A 26,339-nucleotide genomic window follows, 5' to 3' on the forward strand; every position below is an offset into this window, starting at 1 on the left:
TGTCAGTGCAAAGGTTTTTTCAGCTCGACATAGATTATTCACAAGTCACTCATTTGATTTTGCTATGACTAAAACCTTTTTTTTTAAATTTAGAACAATTAGTATGTTGATCATTATAATTAACAGTTTAGACTTTAACAATGACTTCAAAGTTTTTTAAAGTTGCAATCGTTAAAGATGTCCTTTTGAAAATATATCTCGTTCCAGGAAGCATTTAAGGCAGTTGAGGACATCCATGGTCTTTTTGCACTGTCAAAGAAGACACCCAAACCCCAGCTGATGACCAACTATTACAACAAGGTGTCAACTGTGTTTTGGAAGTCTGGAAATGCCCTCTTCCATGCTTGCACCTTGCACCGTCTATTTCATCGCTCTAGAGAGATGCGCAAGAATTTGACACAGGAGGAGATGCAGAGGTATTGTTTTCACCACCCTCAGATTTATTTAAATGAAGATTAACCTATATATAAATGTCCATAAACTCTACTTTCAGGATGTCAACCAGAGTCCTCCTGGCTACTCTTTCCATTCCCATTACTCCTGAGCGCACAGATATCGCCCGTCTTTTGGACATGGATGGTATCATTGTGGAGAAACACCGCCGGCTGGCAACCCTCCTTGGTTTGCAGGCTCCACCAACCCGCCAAAGTTTGATCAATGATATGGTATAATACAAGAAAGAAGAATGTTAATCAATTTTGTGTTTGAACATGTATTTACTTAACAGTATTCAATTATCTGTCATTGCCTTTCAGGTGAGGTTTAACTTGTTGCAATATGTAGTACCTGAGGTGAAGGACCTTCACAACTGGCTTGAGGTAGATTTCAACCCTTTGAAGCTGAGTGGCAGAGTAACTAAGGTAAACTGTTATGGAGCAACAAACGTAGTTTTCCCTCACTCAAACATTATAGAAGGGATCTCCAATTAGGTTGCTTGCCTTTCTCATTTCCATACCTCAATGGTTTCATTTCCAGGTGCTGAATTGGGTGAGAGACCAAGGTGAGAAGGAACCTGAACTTCAGCACTATGTCCCTCACTTGCAAAACAACACCATCCTGCGTCTCCTGCAACAAGTAATTCAAAACAAATTTCTTTATGAGCACTCGACTTTTACACGCATATCTTTGGTGTGGTATATTGATATTTTGTGTCAATTTCTCTCAGGTCGCTCAGATTTATCAGAGCATTGAGTTCAGTCGCCTGGCCTCGCTGGTTCCATTTGTGGATACTTTCCAGCTGGAGCGCTCTATTGTTGACGCTGCTAGGCACTGTGATCTGCAGGTAATGTCATGGCCCCTGTCTTTAAAGATTATTCCCATTCGTTAAAGTCTGTTCTTATATAAAGGTCCGAATTGACCACACTTCTCGGACGCTGAGTTTTGGATCAGATCTTAACTACTCGACTAAGGAGGATGCTCCAGTTGGTCCCTTCTTGCAGAACATGCCATCTGAGCAAATTAGGAACCAGCTGACTGCAATGTCTGCGTCGATGGCCAAGGCCCTGCAAGTCATCAAACCTGTTTCCACATTGGTGAGCTTATTCTATTTTAGCATGGATATTTTGACATTACCACCGCTATGCTTGAAATTAGTGGCTTGTGATCGCACTTTTATGTCCTTACTTTGACAAAAACAGCCGCCTTATCAGGGTAAAGCTACATTCACTTTAAGGTAATGGCTGTACGTATTATAAGAGTGCGGTCGAGGGTTTGTCAAAAAAACAATGCTGAGCAAAGGAAAATGTGTTGTATTATGGCATTTTTTTGAGTTTTTTTAAGCTGCTACATTCTAGAAGTTGAGCAAATAAAAACTGAAGCTAAAGTAAAACACTAATGAACCATTAATTTTCCCAAAACATACTTCTAAATTTAAATCGCTTTAAAAATGTATAATTACATTAAAATATAGGGCAGCACGGCGGCGCAGTGGTTAGCGCTTGTGTGGCACAGTTCATGTCATGGGAACCTGTCGTGGGTTCAAATCCAGCTCCAGACTTCCTGTGCGGAGTTTGTATGTTCTCCCCGTGCTTGCGTGGGTTTCCTCCGGGCACTCCGGTTTCCTCCCACATTCCAAAAACATGCATTTCAGGTGGATTGGCCGGTCCAAATTGTCCCTAGGTGTGAATGAGCGAATGAGTTGTCTGTCCCTGTGTGCCCTGCAATTGGCTGGCAACCAGTTCAGGGTGTCCCCTGCCCATTGCCCGGAGATGGCTGGGATGGGCTCCAGCCCCCCCGCGACCCTAATGAGGATAAGCGGTACGGATGATGAGATGAGATTAAAATATAAGTGTTGCTCTTCCCCAAAATACAATTTTCTTTACTAATTGAGTGGATACCTTTTTTATTGGGACAGATGCAGCAAATATCCTAACATTAAACAATAATCCATACAAATGCATGCTATTCATTTTGTGTGTGTGTGTGTGTGTGTGTGTGTGTGTGTGTGTGTGTGTGTGTGTGTGTGTGTGTGTGTGTGTGTGTGTGTGTGTGTGTGTGTGTGTGTGTGTGTGTGTGTGTGTGTGTGTGTGTGTGTGTGTGTGTGTGTGTGTGTGTGTGTGTGTGTGTGTGTGTGTAAAAGGCAACATCAGAGAAAATAATGCAAGTACTTATTCAGATGTCATCTTATTGTAAACCGATTTTTTTTTTTTATATACAGCACTTTGAGTATTATTTTGGTGTCTAAAAAGTAATACATTTGGATCACAGAAGTCAAGCGTTAGGGATGTCATTAAAAAAATCAGAAGATCAAGGAATACAGTACTTTTACTTGAAGTTGTTTTGGTTTTGCTGGTATATTTTGTCAATACTGTATATTCTACTAAAATTGCTGCGCAATTCTTTCATTCAATAAATTTGAGAATTATATTTTTTCTGTTTATTTGGATCGCAGCTTGGAATTAGGGTAGGATGGTGGTTCCTCAAGCCTGAACAGTTGAGAACCGCTGCTCATTGTGCATCATTGAGTGCCCTCTGCCGGACCAAAGTGCAAAGCAAAGGGGAAATTCAGTGCACTTGCTTTGAGTGAACGTGCTGAGTGCTTTATAAAATGCGCGACATGATGAATTGATGATCCGTTTCATTGCCAACGTTTTCATAAACGATTGGATTGATTCCTTTTTGTAGTGCTACTTTAACGCTTTTCTGTACTTATGTCTTTCAGCAAGAGCGTGAGGAGCAGAGCCAGCTGGCCATAGCTGCTTATTTAAAACATGCTCGCAAGGACCACCAGCGCATCCTGGCTCGCCGACAGACGATTGAGGAGCGCAAGGAGCGCCTGGAGAGTCTGAACATTCAGCGTGAGAAAGAGGAACTCGAGCAGCGTGAAGCTGAGCTGCAGAAGGTTCGCAAGGCAGAGGAGGAACGCCTGCGCCTGGAGGCCAAAGAAAGGGAGAAGGAGCGCATCATGCAAGAACATGAGCAGATCAAGAAAAAAACAGTGCGAGAGCGGCTGGAGCAAATTAAGAAGACTGAACTGGGAGCTAAGGCCTTCAAAGATATTGACATTGAGGTAATGTCTGACTGAAAGTCCAATCGTGTTGCACATTCCAAATCTTTATTACAGTAATATGTCACTAAAGTTGTCACTAAAACATTTTCAACATGGTTTATAATGCAGGACCTCGAGGAGCTGGATCCTGACTTTATCATGGCTAAGCAGGTTGAGCAGCTGGAGAAGGAGAAGAAAGAACTTCAAGAGCGCCTAAAAAACCAAGAAAAGAAGGCAATGATGAGATGCTTATTTTTCTGTTACAGTAATGCACTGGACTCACTGTCTCTGTCTGCAGATTGATTACTTCGAAAGGGCAAAACGACTTGAGGAAATTCCTCTTCTCAAAAAGGCCTATGACGATCAGCGTGTCAAAGACATGGAACTCTGGGAGCTCCAGGAGGAAGAGCGGGTTTGTTTGATAACAAACTAATCATTAGGCACCCATTTTCAGTTTTAAAACATTGTTTTTTGGTGTTTCAGATCAGTAACATGAAAGTCGAACGTGAAAAAGCCCTGGAGCACAAAAAGCGCATGTCCCGCATGATGGAGGACAAGGAAAACTTTTTGTCTAAAATAACTGCAGCTCGTAGCTTCATTTATGAGGTATGCTTGTGTAAGCCTCATATTCATTATTAGTATAATACTTTAAGCAACTGTTTTATGTATCTTTTGATTTTCATTTTTGTAGGAGAAACTGAAGGCCTTCCAGGAGCGCTTGGTAGAGGAAAGGAATACTCGTCTGGAGGAACGAAAGCGGCAGCGTAAAGAAGACCGGCGTAAAGCTTTCTACCTCCAGAAAGAGGAAGAACAACAGCGGATCCATGAGGAACAGCTCAAGAGAGGTAATGATCATTTGCAAATTACCGTATTTTCCGTGCTATAAGGCGCACCTAAAAGCCTTTATTTTTTTCAAAAGCTGACCATGCGCCTTATTTATGGATCAATATTAATTCGCAAAGTCTTGCAACTAAGGCAAGCAGCCGCTGACTAGATTTTCCCCCAACGCTATGTAGTCCGCGGTGTATGCTGGGATTTATTTACCGGCGTTTCATTGGCTAACCAATGTTTCAATCATCATTTGAATCGATCACTATTGGCTAAAGTTATTCGGAGGTCAAGAGGCGGATCCTTTTTATAATTTACAGGCTGGCATTGGCTTACACGGCAAAACAAAGCCTGCAATTGGCCGAAAAAGATGAATGTGTATAGCACGTGGTTTGACGGCATACAGAAAGCATTTTTTACTATACTGTATTTGTAAATATTTTATTCTCCCGGATTTACTACACTCACGGATATAAGAGGACCTCGGCTGCACATTATTATGAACACAACGACTTCGGTGAGCTACTATATATCTTGTTTCAGACTGGACTCAATGTTTCTGTGATAAGCGGTGCAGATAATGGATGGAATGGAGTGTCTATTTTTAAATTAAACTCAATTCCAAGTGTTTATTGTCATGCACAGTAAAGTTGCAAGCGAAAAAGAAAATAGAAACTAAGGTATGGTTGGCATTTCTTGAATCCCAAGACTTTAACCTTCCGAATGATGGAACGATGCATTTGAGTGACATCGTACGGACACCGCATCCGCACGTGTTCTCGACACGTATTTGCGTCTTTGCAAGCTTTTGAAATTTTAAGGGGGTAATAAGTTGGACTGAACTATCTGTTTTGTCCACGTTCCTATTATAGCGCCTTATAATCCGGTCCGTCTTATGTATGTCAAAAATAGGACCAAAAACTATTTTTTCGGGGTGCGCCCTATAACCAGGTGCGCCTTATAGTGCGGAAAATACGGTACGTAAACCGACCAATACTAATTGTGATGTTATTGGATGTCTGCCATTGTTTATAATTTACTCAAGTTGTTGCAGTTTACCACTTTTGGAAGGAATAGCTTGTTAATATTTTTCATTTTTTGTGTAAGAACGCGAGGAGCGTGAGCGCATTGAACAGGAGCAGCGAGAGGAGGAAGAGCGAGTGTACCAGGAGCGCTTGCGCAAACTTGAAGAGCAAGAACGGAAGCAGCGCGCTCGCCAGCAGGAAATCGAAGACCGGGAGCGTCGTCGTGAAGAGGAGAGGCGCGCCAACCCAGAAGATAAAGCCAAGGTTTGTATTGACTTTTCTCCATGAACTAGTTTAGAGCCTCATACTAACTGTCTGTTTTATAAAAAGGACTGGGGCGAGAAAGAGGAGGGAGGATGGCGTAAGCGCACCGAAGGAGAATCGGACTGGCGCCGTTCTGTGCCCGACAGGTATGTGTGCTGCATTCGCATCGGTTGTGAGAGTCTGAGCTTGTCTGAGGTTTGTTTTGTCCCTAGGGAATGGAGGAAAGAGGGTCGTGACGCAGACAAGGAGGAGAATGACACTCCTAGGCGTGGCGAGGGTCCTCGCAGGGGCGAAGATGACCCAGTACCTCGTAGAGGTTTTGAAGACGATCGGAGCGCGCGTCGTGGTGCGGACGACGACAGAGGTCCACGCAGAGCTTTTGACGACGATCGCGGACCCCGGCGCGGCTTTGACGACGATCGTGGACCCCGGCGCGGCTTTGACGACGATCGCGGACCCCGGCGTGGCTTTGAAGACGATCGCGGACCCCGGCGTGGCTTTGAAGACGATCGCGGACCCCGGCGTGGCTTTGAAGACGATCGCGGACCCCGGCGAGGTTTTGACGACGATCGCGGACCACGGCGAGGCTTTGACGACGATCGCGGACCCCGGCGTGCTTTCGGTGACGACCGTGGCCCCAGGCGTGGCTTTGATGACGACAGAGGTCCACGTCGGGGCATGGATGATTCTCGGGGTCCTAGGCGTGATGACGACTGGGGACCCAGACGCGGAGACGATGGTCCTCGTCGGGATCGTGATGATCCTTCACCCTGGAAACCCCTCGGTAGACCAGGTAAGAGACACTATTTCGTTGTCACAGCATATCCCATGTTGTAACAATGACAATAAAGGCATATTCTATTCTATTCTATTGACTATCCAAAACCTGCCTGTAAGGGTTACCTCGCAGGTTGCCTTCAGTCATATACTGCAAATTGCGGACTACAGGCCGCTACTTTGTGCTAGATTTAAAACTCTGCGGCTTTTAATGCGGTGTGTGGTTGTTGTTTTTTTTTTGTTTTGTTTTTGGTGGTGGCATCAAGGAAAAAAAGCGAGCTGCTCTTTACCACAACTCATTCAGTCTGAAAACAAAGCCACCACAGTGCCGTCTAGAAATATTTAGTACACCCTTCGAGCGAAATGAGTCCATGTTTTGCAAACATTGTTCATGTAATACAGAACTAGAGCAAAACGGGAGGTTTAACAGTAATTTGTAAAATGTTTACAACTTTCTCATGATGCTTCAACTTTTTCATTCACAAATCTGGTCCCTATTCTATACATCCAAACTGAAGAGCAGTAAAATGCATCTATCAAATACGCTACACTTCTCTCTGTATCATTGGTGTTAATGTTGGGTCACCGAAGTTTCTTTTAATCCTTGAGGAATGATACCCAGCAAATACAATTTGGTCTATTACCGCGACAACCACCAAGGACGACAACAAACTAATGGTACTGGCACTATTCTCCACACCATGGCCCTGTCTAGAAAAAATAGTTCGTATTATTGGTTGGTGGTTAGCGCGCAGCGCCACTGTGCAGAGGTTCTGGGTGCAAGTCCAGCGACCGCAACCTCCCCAGGTGGAGTTTGCATGTTGTCCCCGCGCCGTTGTGAGTTTCCTTTGGGCACTCAGGCTTTCTCCCACATTCCGAAAAACATGCATTTCAGGTTAATTGGCTTGTCCAACTTGTTCCTAGGTGTGAATGAGCAAGTGTGTTGTCTGTCTCTGTGTGCTCTGCGACTAGCTGGCAAGCAGATCAGGGTGCCCACTGCCTGATAATAGCTGGGATGGGCTCCTGCACCCCCGCATTCTTGCTGAGGATAATCAGAGCAGATAATAGATGCATGGATTTTACGCGCCGCCACCCTCATTCATGTTTTTCGCAGTAATAAATAAGTGCTCATCTTTGTAATCTCCATTTCGAATGATCTCACGATCCTAAAACACGTGACATAAATATTTCTGAGCAGAACTAAAAAAAAAAAAACATCTGAAAATGGCATTAGCTGTGTGTGGGCATGGCTCCTTTGGATGAACGCGGTTGGCGTCAGATGTGTGTCCTAAAAATGGAAGTAATCGACGTTAATTAGGTCATTTTTATGGCTGTTTAAGCCTTTGGGATCCAGTGCGGCTCGTACAAAGGCATAAGTTTTGTTCTTAAATGTAAGCATGCAGCTCTGTAGTCTGGAATATCCCATATTTAATATTGTCTGAGGTTCTTTTTTTCCCCCCTCTGTGAATCAAGTCATAATCTTTTTTGCTTGATTTTGAGGGGGAAGTGATTAACTTAGGGCTTTTGTGGCAGGTGGTTGGCGGGAGCGGGAAAAAGCGAGGGAAGAAAGTTGGGGCCCTCCCCGCGGCGGTAACAATGACGACGAAGACGAGAGGGAGGAACGAGGCAGTGACCGCTTCAGAGAACGTCAAAAGTGAGTCTGACAGATGGAGAAACTCATTGTGCCCTTGTGTGGAACTGAAGTTCAATTACTTTTGTTTGCAGAGAAGACAACGGTTGGAGGAGAGCCGATGAAGGAAGAAGCAACTGGAGAGATTCTCGCCGGGACGATAGCGACCGTCGCGGTGAGCGTAACGATCGCCCCGATGATCGCCGCGTGAACCGTGATGACCGCCGCGGGGAGCGTGACGAGCCTCCACGTGAACGAGAACGTCATGATGATCAACAAAGAGCCCCACCAAGAGAGCAAAATGAAGGTAAACACAGAGCCTGTGATTCTTGGCTCATCACAATATATTTTGCTTCCACTTGTTTCTTATTTTAAACAAATGCAGTGTGTTTTAACACATTGACATTTTGCAGAAAACTAAAATAGCAAATTAGATGTCCTTCAATTTTCAAATTGTATTTTTCAATTTTACAATATTCTTCTAGTTTAAAAGCAAAGGGTTGAAATTAGCAATTGGCCAATAATTGGTTTGGTGCTTTACTGTGGTTTGAATCCCGGCGTGCCGTCAGACTGTTGGAAATAAGATGTGTCTTGCCACGTATCATTCGAAAGTTTAAATCCTTGTGATTCAAAATATTTCAAAATGTACTCGACACACAAACATTGCAATCGGTCTGAAACAAGATACCCTAAAACTATCAATCCAGCATAACTCGTCAAAAAAGTATACCCTAGTATTCCACCGATGAAAAGATTCTTCACAAACATGGTCCAGTGAATCCAACCGTGTAGTATATCTACTCCCAATCACATAATAATGCAGACAGATTAAAAATTCTGCCTAAAGCATTTCTGCATCATTTGGCGATCATTTTTTGTAATCGGTCTGTTTTGCTCCATAAATCCCTTTTACAAGTCAACAAACATATAGGTGATTTTTAGTATAGCCGTTAGCCTGTGACCTTTTGATTGACACCACTCTGTACCAATTGCAAGTTTTTTTTTGTTTTTTGTTTTTACGGTTGACCGCTTGCAATAGCCTATGACTGCCTGTATTGAATACACAGACATGGCCCACATAATCAGTGATTAACTACTTGAAAAATAAGTCAAACATTGAAAGCAATTGCAGAGGTTTTACAGCTGTAAACTTGACTCTATATGGCCACTTTTGAAAACACCTAGACTACCCTTCTAAAAATGTGTAAAATACAATGTTTCATTTAGTTTGACATGAGACCAGGTAAGGCTTCATGCTATTGTCCCAGGTGTCTTACAGCGAAGCTGCCCATGCTACATTCTTCTGCAAGCACGTGATTGCAAAAAAAAAAAAAATCGTGCGAGAATAAAAACTCATTTTTGTCTGTTCCAACTTGGATTACTCAATGTTAGTAGCACTTGCAGTGATTTCAGTTGAGAACAAAACTTCAGAGTGTTACCTTTTCAAGTGACCAAACCCTATATTCTCCAAACGGTTCAAGAACAGTATTCAATTTACTTTGGGTACGTTTCTAATTGGGATTTTAGGAGAATTTTACAGGATTGTTCTTGGGTTACAAAGCCAAGGTTCAAATTACCGTTAATTCGGTCTGTTACAGTTAATGACCCGGCTTTTTGTTTTTAGAGCAAGAGTCTTAAAAACGTTTGTGATAGGGCAGTGAAGAGTAGCCCAAAGATTCTTTGCAATTTAATGTTTTGCATTTTACTTCTTTTCACATGCACTCATGTGTTTGGGGAAAAGGAGGGACTGGAGTGCGACAGGAAAAATGCATGAAAGGAAGGGAAGAAAAAAGGACCCAAAAAGACATTTGGCTGTCCCTAGACAGGAAGTGTTGCTATTGCAACAGCTTACACAAGCAGCTACATTCATTTACTTCTTTTTTTTCTAATTGAAGAATTGCATTTTGGGGCTGTAATTTTCATACTTTATTATATTTTGGCAGGAGGTTATCATACTGTCAGAATCTCATACAGGCCAATGACTAATTGTACGTGCCCTAGATGTATTTTCCCATCAATTTAGGTGTTCCTGGGATGACCAATTTTTTTAGATATTCCATAAAGTGGTATCATAAATAGGGATAACATGGCGTAATCTTTTTACATTTTCACCTGCAATGACTGCAACCTTTGCAAATTTACCTTTCAAACAGCAGCTTATAGGTGGTGTCAAATAGCTTTGAAAGTATTCCCTGTTATTCACATAATTCAGGTAGGAAAATCTCACTTTTAGGAGAAATTCCTCGCTTTGAATACACAGAGGGTGACCTACGTGAATAGTATAAAACCAAGGGGAAAATATATCGAGGGAGGGGAAGAGGGTATTGTGAGATTTCCCAGAGTGAATCGGGCGTTTGAGGTGTAAGTGAAATGAAATCGGTGAAGTTGCTTGGGCAGGACTACTACATTTCCCTGCATGTTACGTGCACTAGATTTTATTTCATTATCACACTATTTTTAACTCGCACTACCAGTAAAAGAAGGGAGGAAACAAAATGTCCTGAACCACGACAAGAAAAACAACTGTTTGGTCTATCTTAATATTAATGGGACTTTGAAAGACATAAAATGAATACATTGTACGTTTTGTGTTGGTATTGTGTTCATAGTAGTCAATTCGTTTGTCAACCTCAATGCTTAGTTTGAGCTGAGAAAAAGTCAACCAATCCTTTACTGATTGGGAATAAAAAATTAAATACAGTCTTTCTTCCACACCGATCTCACCTTCTGAAGTAAGCCCTAACCCTTTTTCCCGCCTGACAATTGCTGATCTTATTTTGCACAGGAGGCACTTGGCGTCGTGGCGGTGAAGAAAGGCGCGAGGAACGACCCAGGGAACGAGAGCCCGAGCAAGACAAAGATACAGAGGGAGACAAGACCTGGCGCTCGGACAAAGACGCCCGTCGCGCCAAGAACGAGACGGACGATGACGGCTGGACAACCGTCCGCCGTTGAGTCCAATGTCCTGCATCAAAAATGGTGGAAAGACCAATTGGCCTTTGCTAACAGATCCCTTATTTAGCTGCATTAAAGCTCCTCATAGTCTCTATGCGTTATTGATCTTCATATTTAATGCGTTTCCTGATGATGACTATTCCTTTACTGCGGTAGTTAACTTTCAGGAGCTGTTTGTTCATTGCAATCAGACACAGCAAACAATAAAACATCTAAAATAATCGGCAACACAGAACGCAGTACGTTACATATGTTTTGAGTGCTGCAGTTTTGTACAACTTGGGTGAATAAACAAAACGTTCTGGATGTGTTGGTTATCTCTTTTGAGTACAGACTATTAAGTGTCAAAACAATTCAAAAATTCTATTTTTCAAATGAGGTTCGTGGTTTATTCCTTTGTCAAATAAGCTATTTTAATCCTCGTGCGTTAGGAATTGTCACCACAATTTTGACCTGGGGTTTAACTCAGTCCTGACCAGGACTTCATGGTTAACTGAAATCTAATCAATGCTACGTGATTGTGTTTGCACAAGACACTGCAGTTTTTTTCTCATCGATATATAGTTTCACGTTTGGGTGCCACAGGGTTTTAATAGCCCCATCACTAGCCAAAATTTGCAAGCAGAGAGCCACCGTAACCAAACTCCACAAAAGAGGGCGCTGTTTTCTCAATGTTAAAGCATGTCAATATGATTAATGCAGGTCTGAAACATCAGAATTAGGGTTTTTTTTTTCCCTCGAATTATTCAGCCCTAGTCCTGACCACCCTAAAGTTATAGCTCCATTTAGTTAATACAACATAAGCAATATCTGTACCCATATACTGAATTCCCACTTTGATTTGATTCAATGGCCCCTGAGACGAATCAGTTACATTATCACCTTAGTCACGAGCAACTGTTGTATATTATATTGGACCCAAATGCACCATCTACGAATCGAACACCTAAAGATAAAAGTAACAGGATCTTTGAATTTAAACTCTCAACTCAGAGGGTTTTTGTGTTCACTTCACGGTCAGGATGTAAAGGAAAACATTTGTATCCCCTTCAATTAACTTTTTCCTGCAGTTGGGCTTCAAACATGTACAATAACCGAGGAAAAACTTAAACATATCTACATTGTCTCTTGCTTTGACCTATAGGGGGTAACTAATGTGAAAAAACAAAACAAACTTAAATTGTCTACCGAGTGCAGTGGTTCTCTGAAAATGCTGGTCTACGAGTGATCCCAAGTGCCAAGAAGAGATCCAGTGCTGTGGAATTCTCTGCCCATTGAGATTCAATCTGCAACCTCGTTGGAACTGTTTAAACCTAGGCTTAAAACACTTCTATGGCAAATGTGGTTTTGAGTTTTTCCCTTGCCCTTGTGTAGGTTTGAGATGAGGGGATGGTGTAATAGTATGTAGTTTGCAATACTATGTGGTCTGTCCAGCCCTTTTGAGACTCTTTGTGATTAAGGGTTACAAATGACTAGACTACATTCAAGTGGTCTGTCTTGTGTATAAAGTGTGTGTCTAAACAAGAATAATTATTTAAATATATAGTTAAGGTAGATCAATATACTGCTACGGGTAAAACAATTTTAAACCATTTGCTGCACCTTTTGAGCAGCTCTACTATGGCAGACACTTGCGCACTTTTTTTCGTATCTCGCAATCTTCCACCCGATCGCTCTTGTGACTTTTGTTCACTTCCTTTTCATTACTAACTTTCTCGGGACCCATTATTTTGGGCAGAAAAGGGAAATAAAACCAACAAAATCACAATGCAATGAGCTGCAAGCCCTCTCAAACACGGTGGTTGCCTGAGCAGGTAGAAGAAATCGAGCATGGTTTCATCGCCATCGACTGTTGGGAGGGTAACTGACCCTACGTTTTTTTCTTAATAGTATTGTAGTGGAGTGACAAAATGCCGCAGTGAGGCTTTTAACTAAGACAAGAAAGTTTGATCACATTACCCCGATTTTAGCTAACCTGCATTGGCTCCCTGTTAGCTTAAGATGTGATTTTAAGGTTCTCTAGGTACTATACAAAATCATGCATGGACTTGCTCCCTCATATCATTCAGATTTATTTCCCCCTATTGTTCCGGTCCGGAGCCTTCGTTCTGAAAGCGCTGGTCTACTGGTGATCCCAGGAGCCAAGAAGAGTTCCGCAGGTTCGAGAGCGTTCTCCATCCGGGCACCGGTGCTTTGAGATCCGATCTGCAACTTCAGTGGAAGTGTTTAAATCTAAGCTTAAAACACACTTCTACTCTATAGCATATGAATAACCTATATTTTTTGTTGACACTATCTGTGTATTATTTGTTATTGCAACATCCATTGCAGCCTGGTCATCCTGGAAGGGGGATTACCGCATGTGCTGTCCCTTCTCAAGGTTTCTTCATTTTCCTCATATTGAGGTTTTTGAGTTTTTCCTTGCCCTTATTTAGGTTTTAGATCAGAGGATGGTGTAATAATAGTCTGTGGTTCGCAATAATCTGTGGCGTGTGCAGCCCTTTGAGACTCTTTGTGATTAAGGGCTATACAAATAAAAATTACTTGACGACTAGTATTTGGGGTCCCGAACCATCAGTTGAGAAACACTGAACTGGTGGACATTTTGCAAACCTCCATACGTAAACCTTCACAAATCTGTCCTTGCCAAATGGACATGTAAAATGAAATACTTTTGTTGTTTCCACACTTGGCTAGAATTCATAACCATCAGTTTTAACTTACTTCATTGTAAGTGAAAAATATTATGTACAGGAAGAACAATAACGTATGTAAAAATATTGGATAGGTTACACATTTTTTTAAACATGACAAAATTCTTCATCAACTGCAATCATTAAAACATTAAAATATTTGCTTCTAGCTTAAAATAAACAGTGACAATAGCCCCATAACAATTCATTTTAAATCAAACCATTGTATCGGCTTCACTGAGGGGGAATGTTTAAAATCATTTGGAATATAGTTTTGGTTTGGTTTATGATGTTTTTTTTTCTCAATTAGATATTTTATTAAGCTAGTTCAAAAAAGCAGCATATTCCTTCAACCACAGTCCCAAACGGTGAGCTGGCATTGACTGAAATCGTCATATCGGTTTATTTAAAATTATTTGATCGCGTTAGCAGATTTACAGAAATCAAACACTGCTTTAAATTTTCGACTCTGTATACCTTCCAACCACTAGAGGGTGTCAAAGCTCCACGTTGCCCAGTGCGCATCCCTATATGGCACGTGGTAAACACCAAGCATTTATTAACGAAACTAAATTAATAAACTCTGCGAAAATTGCAATAGCGAAACCTTACTTAAATACAATTAATATAAAATCGAGCGTCGAATCAAGTCAGTAGGAATTGCATAATAAGGGTGTTATTAATACTCTAGATACAATTCTGTGAATTGTTATTTTAAATCGAGCCAATAAAAAATAATCGCGTATTGTTAAGATTAAAACAATGCATTATATAAATAACCCAATATTAAGAACAATTAAATGTGAATAAATCGGCATTTTTTTGTTAAAAATGGAGGCTTCAGAAATGAGCTCACGCTTTTGTATGGCAGTGGTCACCCACCAATTAAAGCTGAGCGCCATTTTGTTACTGTTTTTAATACATTTCTAAAATCCCAACTCTTTTGTGTTATTACTTTGGTTTTACCATGTTATAACCAGATTAATAATGATTCAAAGTTGAGTTCAAACAGGCCCAGGCAACCACTGAAACGTCATGCCAGTTGGAAATCGCATTTCCTAGAAAATCACAATGACCCTTCAACGTTGATTTTTCATCAGAATGCGTCCACGGGATACTCTGATGTTCTTCGGGGGCTATTTGGTGAAAGTGGGTACCGTGTTGAAGGCCTGGTTGTGTAGTTTTGTTAAAGGAATAAAATACATTTCCATTTGAAAATACAATTTAGGTATGTATGCAAAAATTGGGGATTTTTTTTTTTTACAAATTTGGTCAAGAAATGCAAAAATAAGATTATATTTTTTATTATTAGAAGACGAAGAAATGTTCTTAATTATGTTGTATCCGATTGTAACCGTTATTATATTTTGCCCGACAGTATTTGATTAAATTGGATACAGGCCAACCTTTGATAGAGTGCAATACTTGACCACCAGATATCGAGTGCTAAAAATCCCAAGGAAAAATACAAACTACTGAGAGTCAATGTGACCAGAGTGCACAGTTTTCCCTTTTTATTTGTATGCCCTGCCTTATGTGAGTGAAAGAGAGAGAAAATAAGGAAAAATAAAGGGAAAAAGAAACTAACTACAAAACAGAGAAAAGAAAAGGGTAAAGAAAAAAGATAAAAAGAAGGAAAACGGAGAAAAACAAATTGAAAAAAGGATAAGGTGTCCTAAAATGGGATGAAAACAGAAAAAAAGACAGGGAAAAAAATCGAAAGACCAAAAGACGAGGGATTGTAGAAGAGTAATATGAAAGAAAACAGGAGAAATATATATATATTTTAATGGGATAAATATTGTTTTCCATTGAATAAGTGATATTTTTTTTACCGCCAGAAGGTGTTAAACATTAAACACTGTCCCTTTAAAAAGTGGTAGATTTTATCAGATAAACTCTAGTTTTATGCAAAAAAAAAATAAAAAATACAACCCCTCTCCAGGATATATATAAACAAGAACAACAACATGTGTTTGTTTAAAACCGGAAGTAGCAAACTTTTACCATTATTGGACTCTAATCCAATCGTAAAGGCTCTGTATTTTCAAAATAAAGCAGTCGTGGACTAAAATACTCGTTTCGAGTCAAGATTTTCTGTTGTTGTTTACATTCTTGAAAGCAGTAGATTTTTGTTTTAATCGTCAGCCGTTTTAAAGAGGAGAAAAGCGGAATTTAACGTGCAAAGCGGTAGTGTTAGCAGGTATGTATTTTATTCGATTAAATCAGTTCGATGTAGTCTCAATGAAGCCGAACCGAAACCATATGCGGACGTACACAATGAAATCGGACCGATTACGTCTAGAAAACCGATCCCGAATCAAACTAAACCGATTTCGACTGAGGACGTGTCAGAGGCCTGGAGGACTCGAATGCGTGACTGCGCGTGCGTGCGCGTTTTAGCGTGCATGTCGCTATATGCTGGCGGGCGCGCGCTCCATCTTGGGCGATAGAGACGGGATTTACGGCTCTTTTTCGAGAACTGGCTTTTTCGGCTCGCCTCACTGAAAGGCGACTCTTTCTTCTTCCAGGGTGTTCTTCAGATTTTCTTTTGTTTTTAATGATTTATTATCAATAATAATGAAATGATATGCACCAAATCAATCACTTTTCAAAATGAATTACAAATACAATAAAATAATGGCGTTTCTTGTTTCAAAATACAATGGTCTTTTACTTCTTTTGAGCGTTAAAATTGTCTACACTAAATAAACAACACATAGATGACGCTACTCATACGACGAGCGCTATCGAGAGGGAGAGATGGAGAGAATGAGAGAAAGAGAGAAAAAAGAAAGAGATCAAAAAGTGAGAGAAGGAAAGAGAAAAAGGGAGAGAAAAATGGGCAGAGGAACGAAATAGAAAAAAAAGAGAGAGAGGGACAGGGAAGAGAGAGAAAAAGAGTAAATACCGAGAATAAGAAGAATAAAGAGCGATGGAGAGACAGAGAGGAAGATAAACAAAAATATAGAGAAAAAAAGGAGAGAAAGAAATGTAAAAAGATAGAAGAGCGAAATCTAGAGCATGAGGAAAAGTGAGAGAGAAAGAGAGATACAGAGACAGAGAGAGAGAAAAAATGAGAGATGGGGGAATAGCAGAGAGAGAGATAAAAAGAGAGTGAAAGACTGAGAAAAAAATCTACAGAGATCAAGAAAGAGAATCAAAGAGAAAGGCAGAGATAACAAGAGAAAAAAAGAGGGAAAGGAAGAAAAAGAAAGACAAACGTAGACAGAGAAGAGAGAGAAATAAAATAAAAATTAGATAAGGAAAGAGAAAGCCAGAGAAAGGAAGGGAGATATAATGAGACAGAGAAAGAGGGAGAAAGAAATAGAGCCAGAGAGAGAGATATGAGGAAATAGGAGAGAGAGAGAGAAAAGGAGAGTGAAAGACTGAGAAAAAAAGTCTACAGAGATCAAGAAAGATAGTGAAAGAGAAAAGGAGAGGTAAAACGACAAAAAGAGAGGGAAAGAGAGAAAAATAGAGACATACAAAGAGAGGGAGGGAAGTGAGAGAGAAATAAAGAAAAAGACAAATTAAATAGGGAAAGAGAAAGCTGGAGAAAGAAAGGGAGAAACAATGAGAGGGAGATAGAGAGAGAAAGACAGGGAGACAGAGAGAATGAGAGAGGGGGTGTACGTGAGTGAGAAAGAGAGAGAGAAAGAGAGAGAGAGAGAGAGAGAGAGGGGGAGAGAGAGAGGGAGAGAGAGTGAAAGAGTCTCCTTATTGACTTCTCCTTATTCACTTCAGCAACCTAGCCCATAAAGCCGTTCCGTTCGCAAACAACCCATCCCAATTGGACGAATCCTGTCCTCCTTTTGGCGTTCGAGTCCGCCTCTCCAAACTCAGGCCGCAATCGCCCACTAACGCGCTTTAAAGCGCACTCGCTCCTTCTCCACATTAAGCGCAAAAGGCGGCGGCCAATCGGGACGTTATTAAAGAGCCAGCAGAAAAAGAAGAAGAAGAAAAAAGATACGTTTTCTAATTAGCTTCATTTACTAAACCAGCACATCCATGGATTAAATCCGGAACACACGGCGTGGACTCTTCTTTTTTTTACATAGGGGTTTTCATTTGCGCACAACGCGCGCCCCTTCTCAACTTGACGCAACTTTCTCTGGAGTATTTCCCCCCGCGATAACTTGTATTTTTCTATATAAAACTGGGGAACCCGGAGCAGCACCGCGCAATGTTCCAACCCGCACCCAAGCGGTGTTTTACCATCGAGTCGCTGGTGGCGAAGGATAACCCGGCCCCCGTGGCCCCTGTGGCCCCTGCGTCCCGCACCGAGGAGCCCATCAGGCCGGCCGCGCTCAGCTATGCAAACTCGGGCCAAATGAATCCGTTTTTAAACGGATTTCACTCCGGCGGCAGGGGCGTGTACTCGAACCCGGACTTGGTGTTCGCGGAGACGGTCTCGCATGCGCCCAATTCGGCGGTGCCGGTGCATTCGGTGGCCCCCCCGCACGCCCTGGCCGCACACCATCTTTCGTCCCCCCATAATCCGCATCCGATTTTTGGAAGCCAACAAAGAGACCCGTCCACCTTCTATCCTTGGTTATTACACAGATATAGATATTTGGGACACCGATTTCAAGGTAGGTCTTAAATCTATTTTGGGGGAGGCCCGCTATAGTTTATTTATCATTAAATTACATGTGATTTTAATAAAGCCAAAATAAAAGTGAACTATTAAATGACTAAATAATTACTATATATTCTGTTTTTATTGTATTTTAACCATTATGTGCGTTTGTGTATTGGGTGTTTTGGGTTGTTGGGTTAGGGTTACGGAGGGGATTTTATCATCTTATTGTACGCTTTGAGAGGCAATTATTTACCCTAAAAGTGCTCTACAAATAAATTCGATTTGATTTAAATTATCGGACCGGCAAACCCCAAAAGAACTCGTTCTGAATATATGCTATGATTTCTCGTTCTCACGAAAACGTTGAATATTCTTGATCAAATTCATTTAAATTTAAAAAATCGCTACTACTTTTCTGGGTAGCTATTTTTAAACAAACCAACCAATTCGTTTAAAAATTACAACTATTTATCCTGATATTTCTAATGTAATTTTCTTTATTCGGTGTTTATCCCGGGGTGCCATGTCGAATCTCGTTGTAAACAATGTCCTCTATATTTCTATCGGATTGGTTTCTATTCGTTTTGAGGGAGATCTGCAAACATTTATTTATCATCAAAAAATACAATTTAAAACATATATGTTTACCCGTATTCTACACATTTTTCGATCATATACATTTTTTTTGCTTGGGAAATTAAAAACTATACATCGTTTTTTATCACACCAATTGTCTCTATTCCTGATCGTCTCGTTCACTGGTAACAGACGACAAGGACATTATAGATTGCCAATATTGTCGCGGTACACTAGCAAATGTTTTTATCTCGTGAATAAAATAAACTTGTTTCCTCAAATTACCTTATTCTACACGGTCTATTTGCTGTGAAGAAATAGGTGCTGGGATGTGGTTGCTAAGTACAATTGCCACTGTGAAAATGCGTATACTTTTGATATACAACTCATTAAAATATGAAATATTATGATTTTTTCAACCTTTTCCATATTTTCCATTTGTTCTTCTTGCACTGAAAGGAAAATACCTCCAAGTAAACTCTAATATAATGAAAATAATGGCCATGTATTCAATAATGAATTCATTCATTTTGTATAACCGCTTTGAAAGGGGAATTGCCATCTTTAATAATTGGACCAATTGGCTGAGCTTCACAGGAATGAAATAATATATCAAGTGTATGTATTTTGTTCTAAAGAAAATAAAAATTAGCTATTACTTTATTGCGTGGCTTTTTTCTAAATTCAAAACAATCAATTTGATAGAATATTACACACTTTTTCTCCAAGCTCTACCTTGTAAATATTTCCCCTATATATCTCCCGACATTTTTAAATATTATTTTTTCTTTATTTCCTGTTTATCCCGGAGTGCTATGTCTAATCTCGTTGCAAACAATGTTTACCCCATCACTCTATCAAGTTGGTCGATTTGTTTTATGGGGCACACAAGGTTATTTGCATTATTAAAATAATAAATATGTGTGCTAATTGTAGAGGATAATAGCTATTGCCTTTTAGCATGGATTAAAAAAAATCGAATTAATTAATTGTTTTAATAATTGCACGGGATTTCTCCAAGCACTACCATAGAAACATATCCCTTATTTATTCTTACATGGTCCACATACAAAGCGATACATTAAACCAGCTTTAACAAAGAATATCTATTAACATCACACGATTTTGGGTGTTACAACAAAACAAGTATAACAGTTTATAGTGAACCAATTTATTCCGACATTCCTTTTAACTTCTTTTCTCTTTTAAGTCTTTATTACGTGTTTATCCTGGAGTGTCATGTCTAATCTCGTTGCATACAATGTCCACTCTAGCAACAAACACGAGTCTAATTCTAATGACAGACATGTTTTGTTATCGCATTTTTTAGTGTTTGATGTAAAGAGTTGATGTTATTTCGTAAAAGAGGGGTGGGGGGGTGGGGGGGGGGGGTTCTAAATTGAAGAACGTCAACACTATATGATGAAATAAATTCTGCTTTTTTAATATAGATTCAAACTAAATGAATTAAATAGCTCGAAATTGGTCCTAGAGCATAATAGTGACTTATTATTTTGTCTTGAAATAGTCTCAATACACCGCCAATATATATAATATTATTTTATTTTATTTACATTTCTCTCGTTTCTGAATTTATTTTTAAAGGATGTTACTTGATATTTTTGCAAGTGCCTAAAAGGTAGAGTAATTTTGTGTCCAAAAATATTTTATCTAGAAATAGCTGTGCTTTATTAAAAAGTGCAATTACTCACTCTATGCAAAACCAACTATTTATCTTGCAAAATATTTGTTTACTGTTATCTTGTATTTCGTTTCTTTAAGCACACAAATCGACATATTTTTGGGCCTGTCCTGCAAATGCTTAATAAAAAAAAATAACACATGAGGCTCAGAGCGTTGTTTTTTACCTATTCTGTTTGTTTATTTTCCCCGGTGGGACTTCAGGTAACGAAACGAGTCCCGAGAGCTTCCTTTTGCACAACGCACTGGCCCGAAAACCCAAAAGAATCCGGACAGCGTTTTCGCCCTCGCAACTCTTGCGGCTCGAGCACGCATTCGAGAAAAATCATTATGTGGTGGGTGCAGAAAGGAAACAACTCGCGCACAGCCTTAGCCTCACGGAAACTCAGGTAAGATTGCCATTCTGCTTTTTAGGGATGTAGACCATATTTTTTTAGTCGTATGCGTTTCAAGGGAGGTCGCAATTGGCTTTAGTTGGGGTGCGGCCGATTATTTTTTATTTTGATTCATGCACGGTAAGACAGTAATTTTTGTTTTTGTTTTTTTAGGGTATAGCCAACATTTGTATTTGTATTCATTCCAGATGAAATTGTAATTTGCTTTTTTAGGGTACAGCCAATTAATCCTAATTGTAATCATGCAGTACTCCAATTCATTTTAATCATATTCCTGCATTTGAGCAATTGCACTATACGATAATGCACTTTTTGAATGTTATGACATTATCAGGGGGATGTTTAAAAAATACAGCAACACTTATGCACTATAAATCAATTTTAAAACAATATGTGTGTGCATGGAAATTGAAATCTTAACTCATAAAATGTGAAAAATATCATTGTATTTATTGCTTTAAAACACCGGAATTCTAATGCAATATTTGATAAAAGATAAGGCAGGGGGTTTACATTATAAATATAATCATTTTTCCACATGATGTGTACAAGGTAATTAGACTCTCACTTATTATAACGTAAAAAGTTGTGTGTATTGTGTTGATACACGTTTGCTTCAATATTAGTTATATAATACTTAAAAGGAAATAAAAGAAGGTGTTTGCGTTATAATTATTATCATCACATTTTGCGTGCAAGGTAACTAAACACAGAATTTAGGGTGGATGGTTTTGTAAGTTGTAGGTATGTTATTACACGTTTATTATACTGTAATCCATTTAATTTTTGAAAAGAAATACAGCAAAGTATTTTATGATAATTATATATTCTTAACACAACTCAATTGTTGTGTACAAGGTAATTAGGCTTACCCAATCTAAGGTGTGTGTGTTTTTATATTGTTTATGTTGATACACGGTTACTACAATACTATTAATGTAATACTTGAAAATAATTAAAGCAAATTATTTTTGAAACAATCAGTCCTGAATTAAGAATTTTTTTTTTTTTACGAATTAAAAATATGTAACAACATTTTCTGAGCACTTTTGGTTTTTGGTTGAATTTTTAAATCGAATACACAAATGTACAAACTATGTGTATTATACTTAAGGATCTCCTCGTTTGTTGACTATGGCCTAATTAATATTTATTTTAATTGTATCTTATTATATTTTCTTTGTACTTCTGCAGCAGTTTTCCCTTTGGAAATTGCCAATTTTTAGTTGTTTTTTGACTATTTCATGCCAATTTCGTTTGTGATGATGCAATGTTCAACAAAGAGCATTTTATATATATATATATATATATATATATATATATATATATATATATATATATATATATATATATATATATATATATATATATATATATATGTATATGCCGGGTTGTGTACATTTGTGTTATTAAACGCTTTTTACAGTGTTATTAATGTGATATTTGGAGAAAATACATTAAAGTGTTTGTACTATAAATCTATGCACTGTGTTCAAGACTATTTTGGACGATTACTACATTTAGGGGTGCACTGTTGTGTAAAGTTTATGTTTTATTACCCATTTCTTACAGTGTTTTCAATGTACTATTTGAAAACAAATGCAATAATTTGTATTTAAGAAATGGACACAAATGATGTTTTATGTTGAGGGCAATAAGACACTTAGCTAATTTTTGTAAATTTTATGCGTTTTAACAGCACATTTCTCACAATGTTATGAATTTATGAATACCTTATTAAATATAAATACATAATTGTTCCGCAATTTACGAGCTTTGTTCAAAGCGATTAGGGACTTTGCTAGGTTGTGTCTTATAACACACTTGCTACAATGTAATTAACACAATATTTGAAAACTAATACATCAAAATGTGTGCATTAGAAATAATACAATTTATATGTTGTGCACAAGGCAACATAGACCCTAATTCGAGGAGGGGGGTTGCGTGACTTTTTCTCCACCTTTATACTTAAAGGAGACACTGAGAATATTGCCATTGAGGCTAAATGAAGGAGTTAACCATTTTGTGGGCTTAATCGCACAAAAAAGCTTGCCATATTCGACACATTGTTCGAACCCAAATGAAGCGTCGCGTCCGTTTCAATGAGTGCACTGAGCGCTTCTTAATTCAACCTCACTCGCCATTGAAACCGATAACAAAGCCAGTGACAATTTATCGATTTGTCCTTAATACCACCCACGGGTGGATTTACGGGAGGAGTGGGACATGATTTTAGCATTCAATGCGTTGATATTTGCGGGTAGTTTCTTTTTTTAAATCATTTATTTCCCGGGGCTATCACCACCCTAAACAAGCGCGCAAAACTATGATAATATATATCTTTCGGCGTATTTGGTCATTTGTATTACCTCTTTGTTATTGCACTACTTTTCATTGCATTATTGTTATAATTTGGGCCAGTCTCTAAGCATTCGTTTCAAAGTTTCAAATATGTTGCTCATTTATCCTGACAGCCTTTTATCTTTTTTACTCTTTAAAGCAGCGGGTCCCAAACTATGCCCCCCCTCCACATTTGGTCCACCCCCTCCGAAAAATACCTGAGACCATTTTGATTCTCATTTTTGTTATCCTGAAACAACTCAAGGCCTTGTTGTGCATTTTTGGGTTGTAAGGAGATCTGAAACTGGGTGGCGGCACCCAAAAACGTACTACTGGACGACCAGTGATATAGATGACTTGCGAAAAGGCACGTTGATATATCTCATAACACTATCTTTAGTGATGATACCAGAGAAGAATGTTCATTTTGTTGACAATAAATTTGTCACTTACATTGCTTAGAATAGAATAAATGATTTTGGCATTGCCACAGTGTTATTCAATTTATATTTATCCAAAAATAATGTTATAGTTTATTTTATGTCATTTGTCCTGTGAATAATCAAGAAAAAAATATTGGATTGTGGCATTCTGGGAAAGTTGTATTTTTTTTTAGATGTATGCACTCCTGCAATCGTCACATTTTTTCAGTTACCAACTGACTTCGACCCCTAAGAAAAGAGAAAAGTTATGTGGTCCTCACAGGAAAAAGTTTAGGGACCCCCTGATTTAAAGCCTTTATTACATGTTTAGTGCCAAGTTATCAATGGCAATCATGGGTATTCTATCCTATCCTATCCTATCCTATCCTATCCTATTCTATCCTATCCTATCCTATCCTATCCTATCCTATCCTATCCTATCCTATCCTATCCTATCCTATCCTATTCTATTCTATTCTATTCTATTCTATTCTATTATATTATATTCTAGTCCAGTCTAGTCTAGTCCAGTGCATAGTCTGGTACGTATGTAAAAAGGCAATTTTGTGGACAGGATGTTTTTGCCCTGGATCTGATTCCGTTTTTTCTTCCCCGTAGGTAAAAGTGTGGTTTCAGAACCGAAGGACGAAATTCAAGAGACAAAAACTGGAAGAGGAAGGTTCTGAGTCTCAACAGAAGAAGAAGGGCTCGCATCACATAAACCGATGGAGGTTGGCTACAAAACAGTCCAGTCCGGAGGAAATTGATGTCACTTCGGACGATTAAACTGAAACAGTACGAGATGCGCTTGGAGGACCCTGATCCAGGACTGAACCAAACAAGACGCTTGGGTTGAGTTTGGGGTCCAGTCCACCCTATCTCACATTTCAAATCCCTCTTCTGGGCAGCTGAGGACAACAGAAAACCCAGTTATTTCCCGCCCAAAAAACATGGTACTGACAATTTGTGTGGCACCCCATGAAATCTTCTTTTTCACCCTTCCTCAAATTCACAAAGGATGGTTGCACTTCAGTTTTTTGCTCACTCTAAGATACCAAAACTGCATTTTTATCATACAAAAAAAACTTGAATTGCATGGTTGTCGTTTTAATTTGTCACGGGCGAAAATGAAAATCTATTTTTATTTAACTCAATTCTCCAACCGAGGTGTTGTACTTCATTTTTCGAACAGTGTGTAAGTCTTTTAATTCACCATTTTTTTGTGTAAAAGTGATTGTGAAAAAGATAATGAAGTAACAGTGCTCATCAAAAAAAGAAGCAAAAACTGGTTTTCTTCAACCACAAAAGCTTTACTCAAACATGCCACAAGGACTGAAAAATGAAATTTACTTCAAAAAAAGAAAAGACTCCAAGCACTGAGCGTATTCCATGTACAGAAGAAATATTGTTATTGTTTCTGTTAAAAAACAACTTCTTTTACAAAATGTAAATATTTTTTGTGTATGTGTTAAGTTTGCTACAATTTTAACACAAAGTATACTTCCAAGAAGTATGTCATTGTTGATATTTTGTCAATAAAGTTTTATCAATACGTTGCGCGCTGCAAACGTATACGAAGGCCTTTATTTTGAAAAACCAAACTACAAACGAAAACACATGTTTTACACTATTCTGCAGTTACATTCACTTTTTAAAATCACATTAATTAGTTGAAAATTAAAAATAGATGAAAAAGTGGACATGATCCTTCGTGGAATGGAATTTTTGAATGGGATTAGAATGGAGCCGAATATTTTAAGCCCCTATCTTTTCTTCATAAAATAAACTTCTTATTTTGACACACTTTGATATCCTATGATCAAATTTCATATTTTTATATAATTATCATGTAAAAACATGCATGTTTCGATGTAATTCAAGTCGAATTCTTATTTTCACAAGCATAACGATTTGGATAGGACGGTCTTGGGCCAATTTATCAGTCTGAACTACCGTTTTTCTTTTTTTTTAATTTAGTTTTTTAGAGGGCAATATTTTTATTTTGTCATCAAAATGTTTTATCGTCAAATTTCATATTTTGGTATGGTTATCGTGTAAAAACGTGAAGCTTTTGATTCAATTTAGGTCTTATTTTATTATGGAAGACATTATAATTCGTAGGTAAATTAATTTAATGTATTTTGTGTTGGTTTTCACATGGTAATAATCACGTTTTACATTTTTTGACACCACTTTTATATTTTATAGTCACATTTCATGTTTTTGTATGGTTACCGTGTAAAAACATAAAGGCTTTGGTGTAAACTAGGTATAGCAGGCACTTTATTTCCATTTTTTGTTTGATTTAGGAAGAAAAAAAATACAGCTAATAATTCGTATTTTGCACATTTTTTCTTCAACAAGCTTTTTGTGAAAGTGCAAATCAGTTTGTGGCAATTATCATTCGCGTAATATGGGGAGGGGCTGCATGAGATAAAGGGAGGGGGCTTTGCCCAGTGGTCCACTTTAATCTCTTAATCCGGATCCAAAGGGGCCTCAGTTGGACATAATTTAGCACAATCTGACGAACCTTTTGCAACGCGATAAGGGAAAGTTGCAAAAAAGTCATCTTTGTTCTAGAATTGGAGGTAAACTTGCAATTTTTTGTTGCATGCGCGCTTTTACCCATCGTAAAACTGCGTAATTTCGATTTTTCTC

General features: G+C 38.8%; 2 protein-coding genes across 2 annotated transcripts in view; both read left to right on the forward strand.

The window, feature by feature from the left end:
- The window catches only part of eif3a (eukaryotic translation initiation factor 3 subunit A), a 13,475-nt gene extending 2,203 nt beyond the window's left edge, over positions 1 to 11,272 (forward strand). Inside the window, exons 7-23 of the mRNA XM_088350683.1 lie at positions 208 to 416; positions 494 to 665; positions 756 to 860; positions 976 to 1,074; positions 1,166 to 1,282; positions 1,347 to 1,532; positions 3,161 to 3,508; positions 3,617 to 3,721; positions 3,786 to 3,899; positions 3,971 to 4,093; positions 4,179 to 4,332; positions 5,423 to 5,604; positions 5,671 to 5,750; positions 5,817 to 6,397; positions 7,915 to 8,035; positions 8,107 to 8,318; positions 10,797 to 11,272. Coding sequence (XP_088206809.1) covers positions 208 to 416; positions 494 to 665; positions 756 to 860; positions 976 to 1,074; positions 1,166 to 1,282; positions 1,347 to 1,532; positions 3,161 to 3,508; positions 3,617 to 3,721; positions 3,786 to 3,899; positions 3,971 to 4,093; positions 4,179 to 4,332; positions 5,423 to 5,604; positions 5,671 to 5,750; positions 5,817 to 6,397; positions 7,915 to 8,035; positions 8,107 to 8,318; positions 10,797 to 10,966 — 3,078 coding nt within the window. The 3' untranslated portion in view covers positions 10,967 to 11,272. The remainder of the gene's footprint in view (positions 1 to 207; positions 417 to 493; positions 666 to 755; positions 861 to 975; positions 1,075 to 1,165; positions 1,283 to 1,346; positions 1,533 to 3,160; positions 3,509 to 3,616; positions 3,722 to 3,785; positions 3,900 to 3,970; positions 4,094 to 4,178; positions 4,333 to 5,422; positions 5,605 to 5,670; positions 5,751 to 5,816; positions 6,398 to 7,914; positions 8,036 to 8,106; positions 8,319 to 10,796) is intronic.
- Positions 11,273 to 17,416: 6,144 nt separating this feature from the next.
- On the forward strand, positions 17,417 to 25,237 carry emx2 (empty spiracles homeobox 2). The gene is made up of 3 exons (XM_088351091.1): positions 17,417 to 18,254; positions 20,726 to 20,910; positions 24,300 to 25,237. Exons 1-3 carry the CDS (start codon positions 17,846 to 17,848, stop codon positions 24,465 to 24,467), a joined length of 762 nt encoding a protein of 253 aa, XP_088207217.1. The 5' UTR covers positions 17,417 to 17,845; the 3' UTR covers positions 24,468 to 25,237.
- Positions 25,238 to 26,339: the final 1,102 nt, after the last annotated feature.

The sequence above is a fragment of the Urocampus carinirostris genome, chromosome 13, assembly GCF_059441175.1.
Source record: "Urocampus carinirostris isolate Australia breed hairy pipefish chromosome 13, RoL_Ucar_1.0, whole genome shotgun sequence".
NCBI classification, from domain to species: domain Eukaryota; kingdom Metazoa; phylum Chordata; class Actinopteri; order Syngnathiformes; family Syngnathidae; genus Urocampus; species Urocampus carinirostris.

Bases quoted from the DNA above. Each gene is read 5' to 3' on its own strand.
- emx2 (XM_088351091.1), top strand. From the start codon at position 17,846: ATGTTCCAACCCGCACCCAAGCGGTGTTTTACCATCGAGTCGCTGGTG. The intron at 18,255-20,725 runs GTAGGTCTTAAA...GTGGGACTTCAG, and splicing joins TTTGGGACACCGATTTCAAG to GTAACGAAACGAGTCCCGAG. The intron at 20,911-24,299 runs GTAAGATTGCCA...TCTTCCCCGTAG, and splicing joins TTAGCCTCACGGAAACTCAG to GTAAAAGTGTGGTTTCAGAA.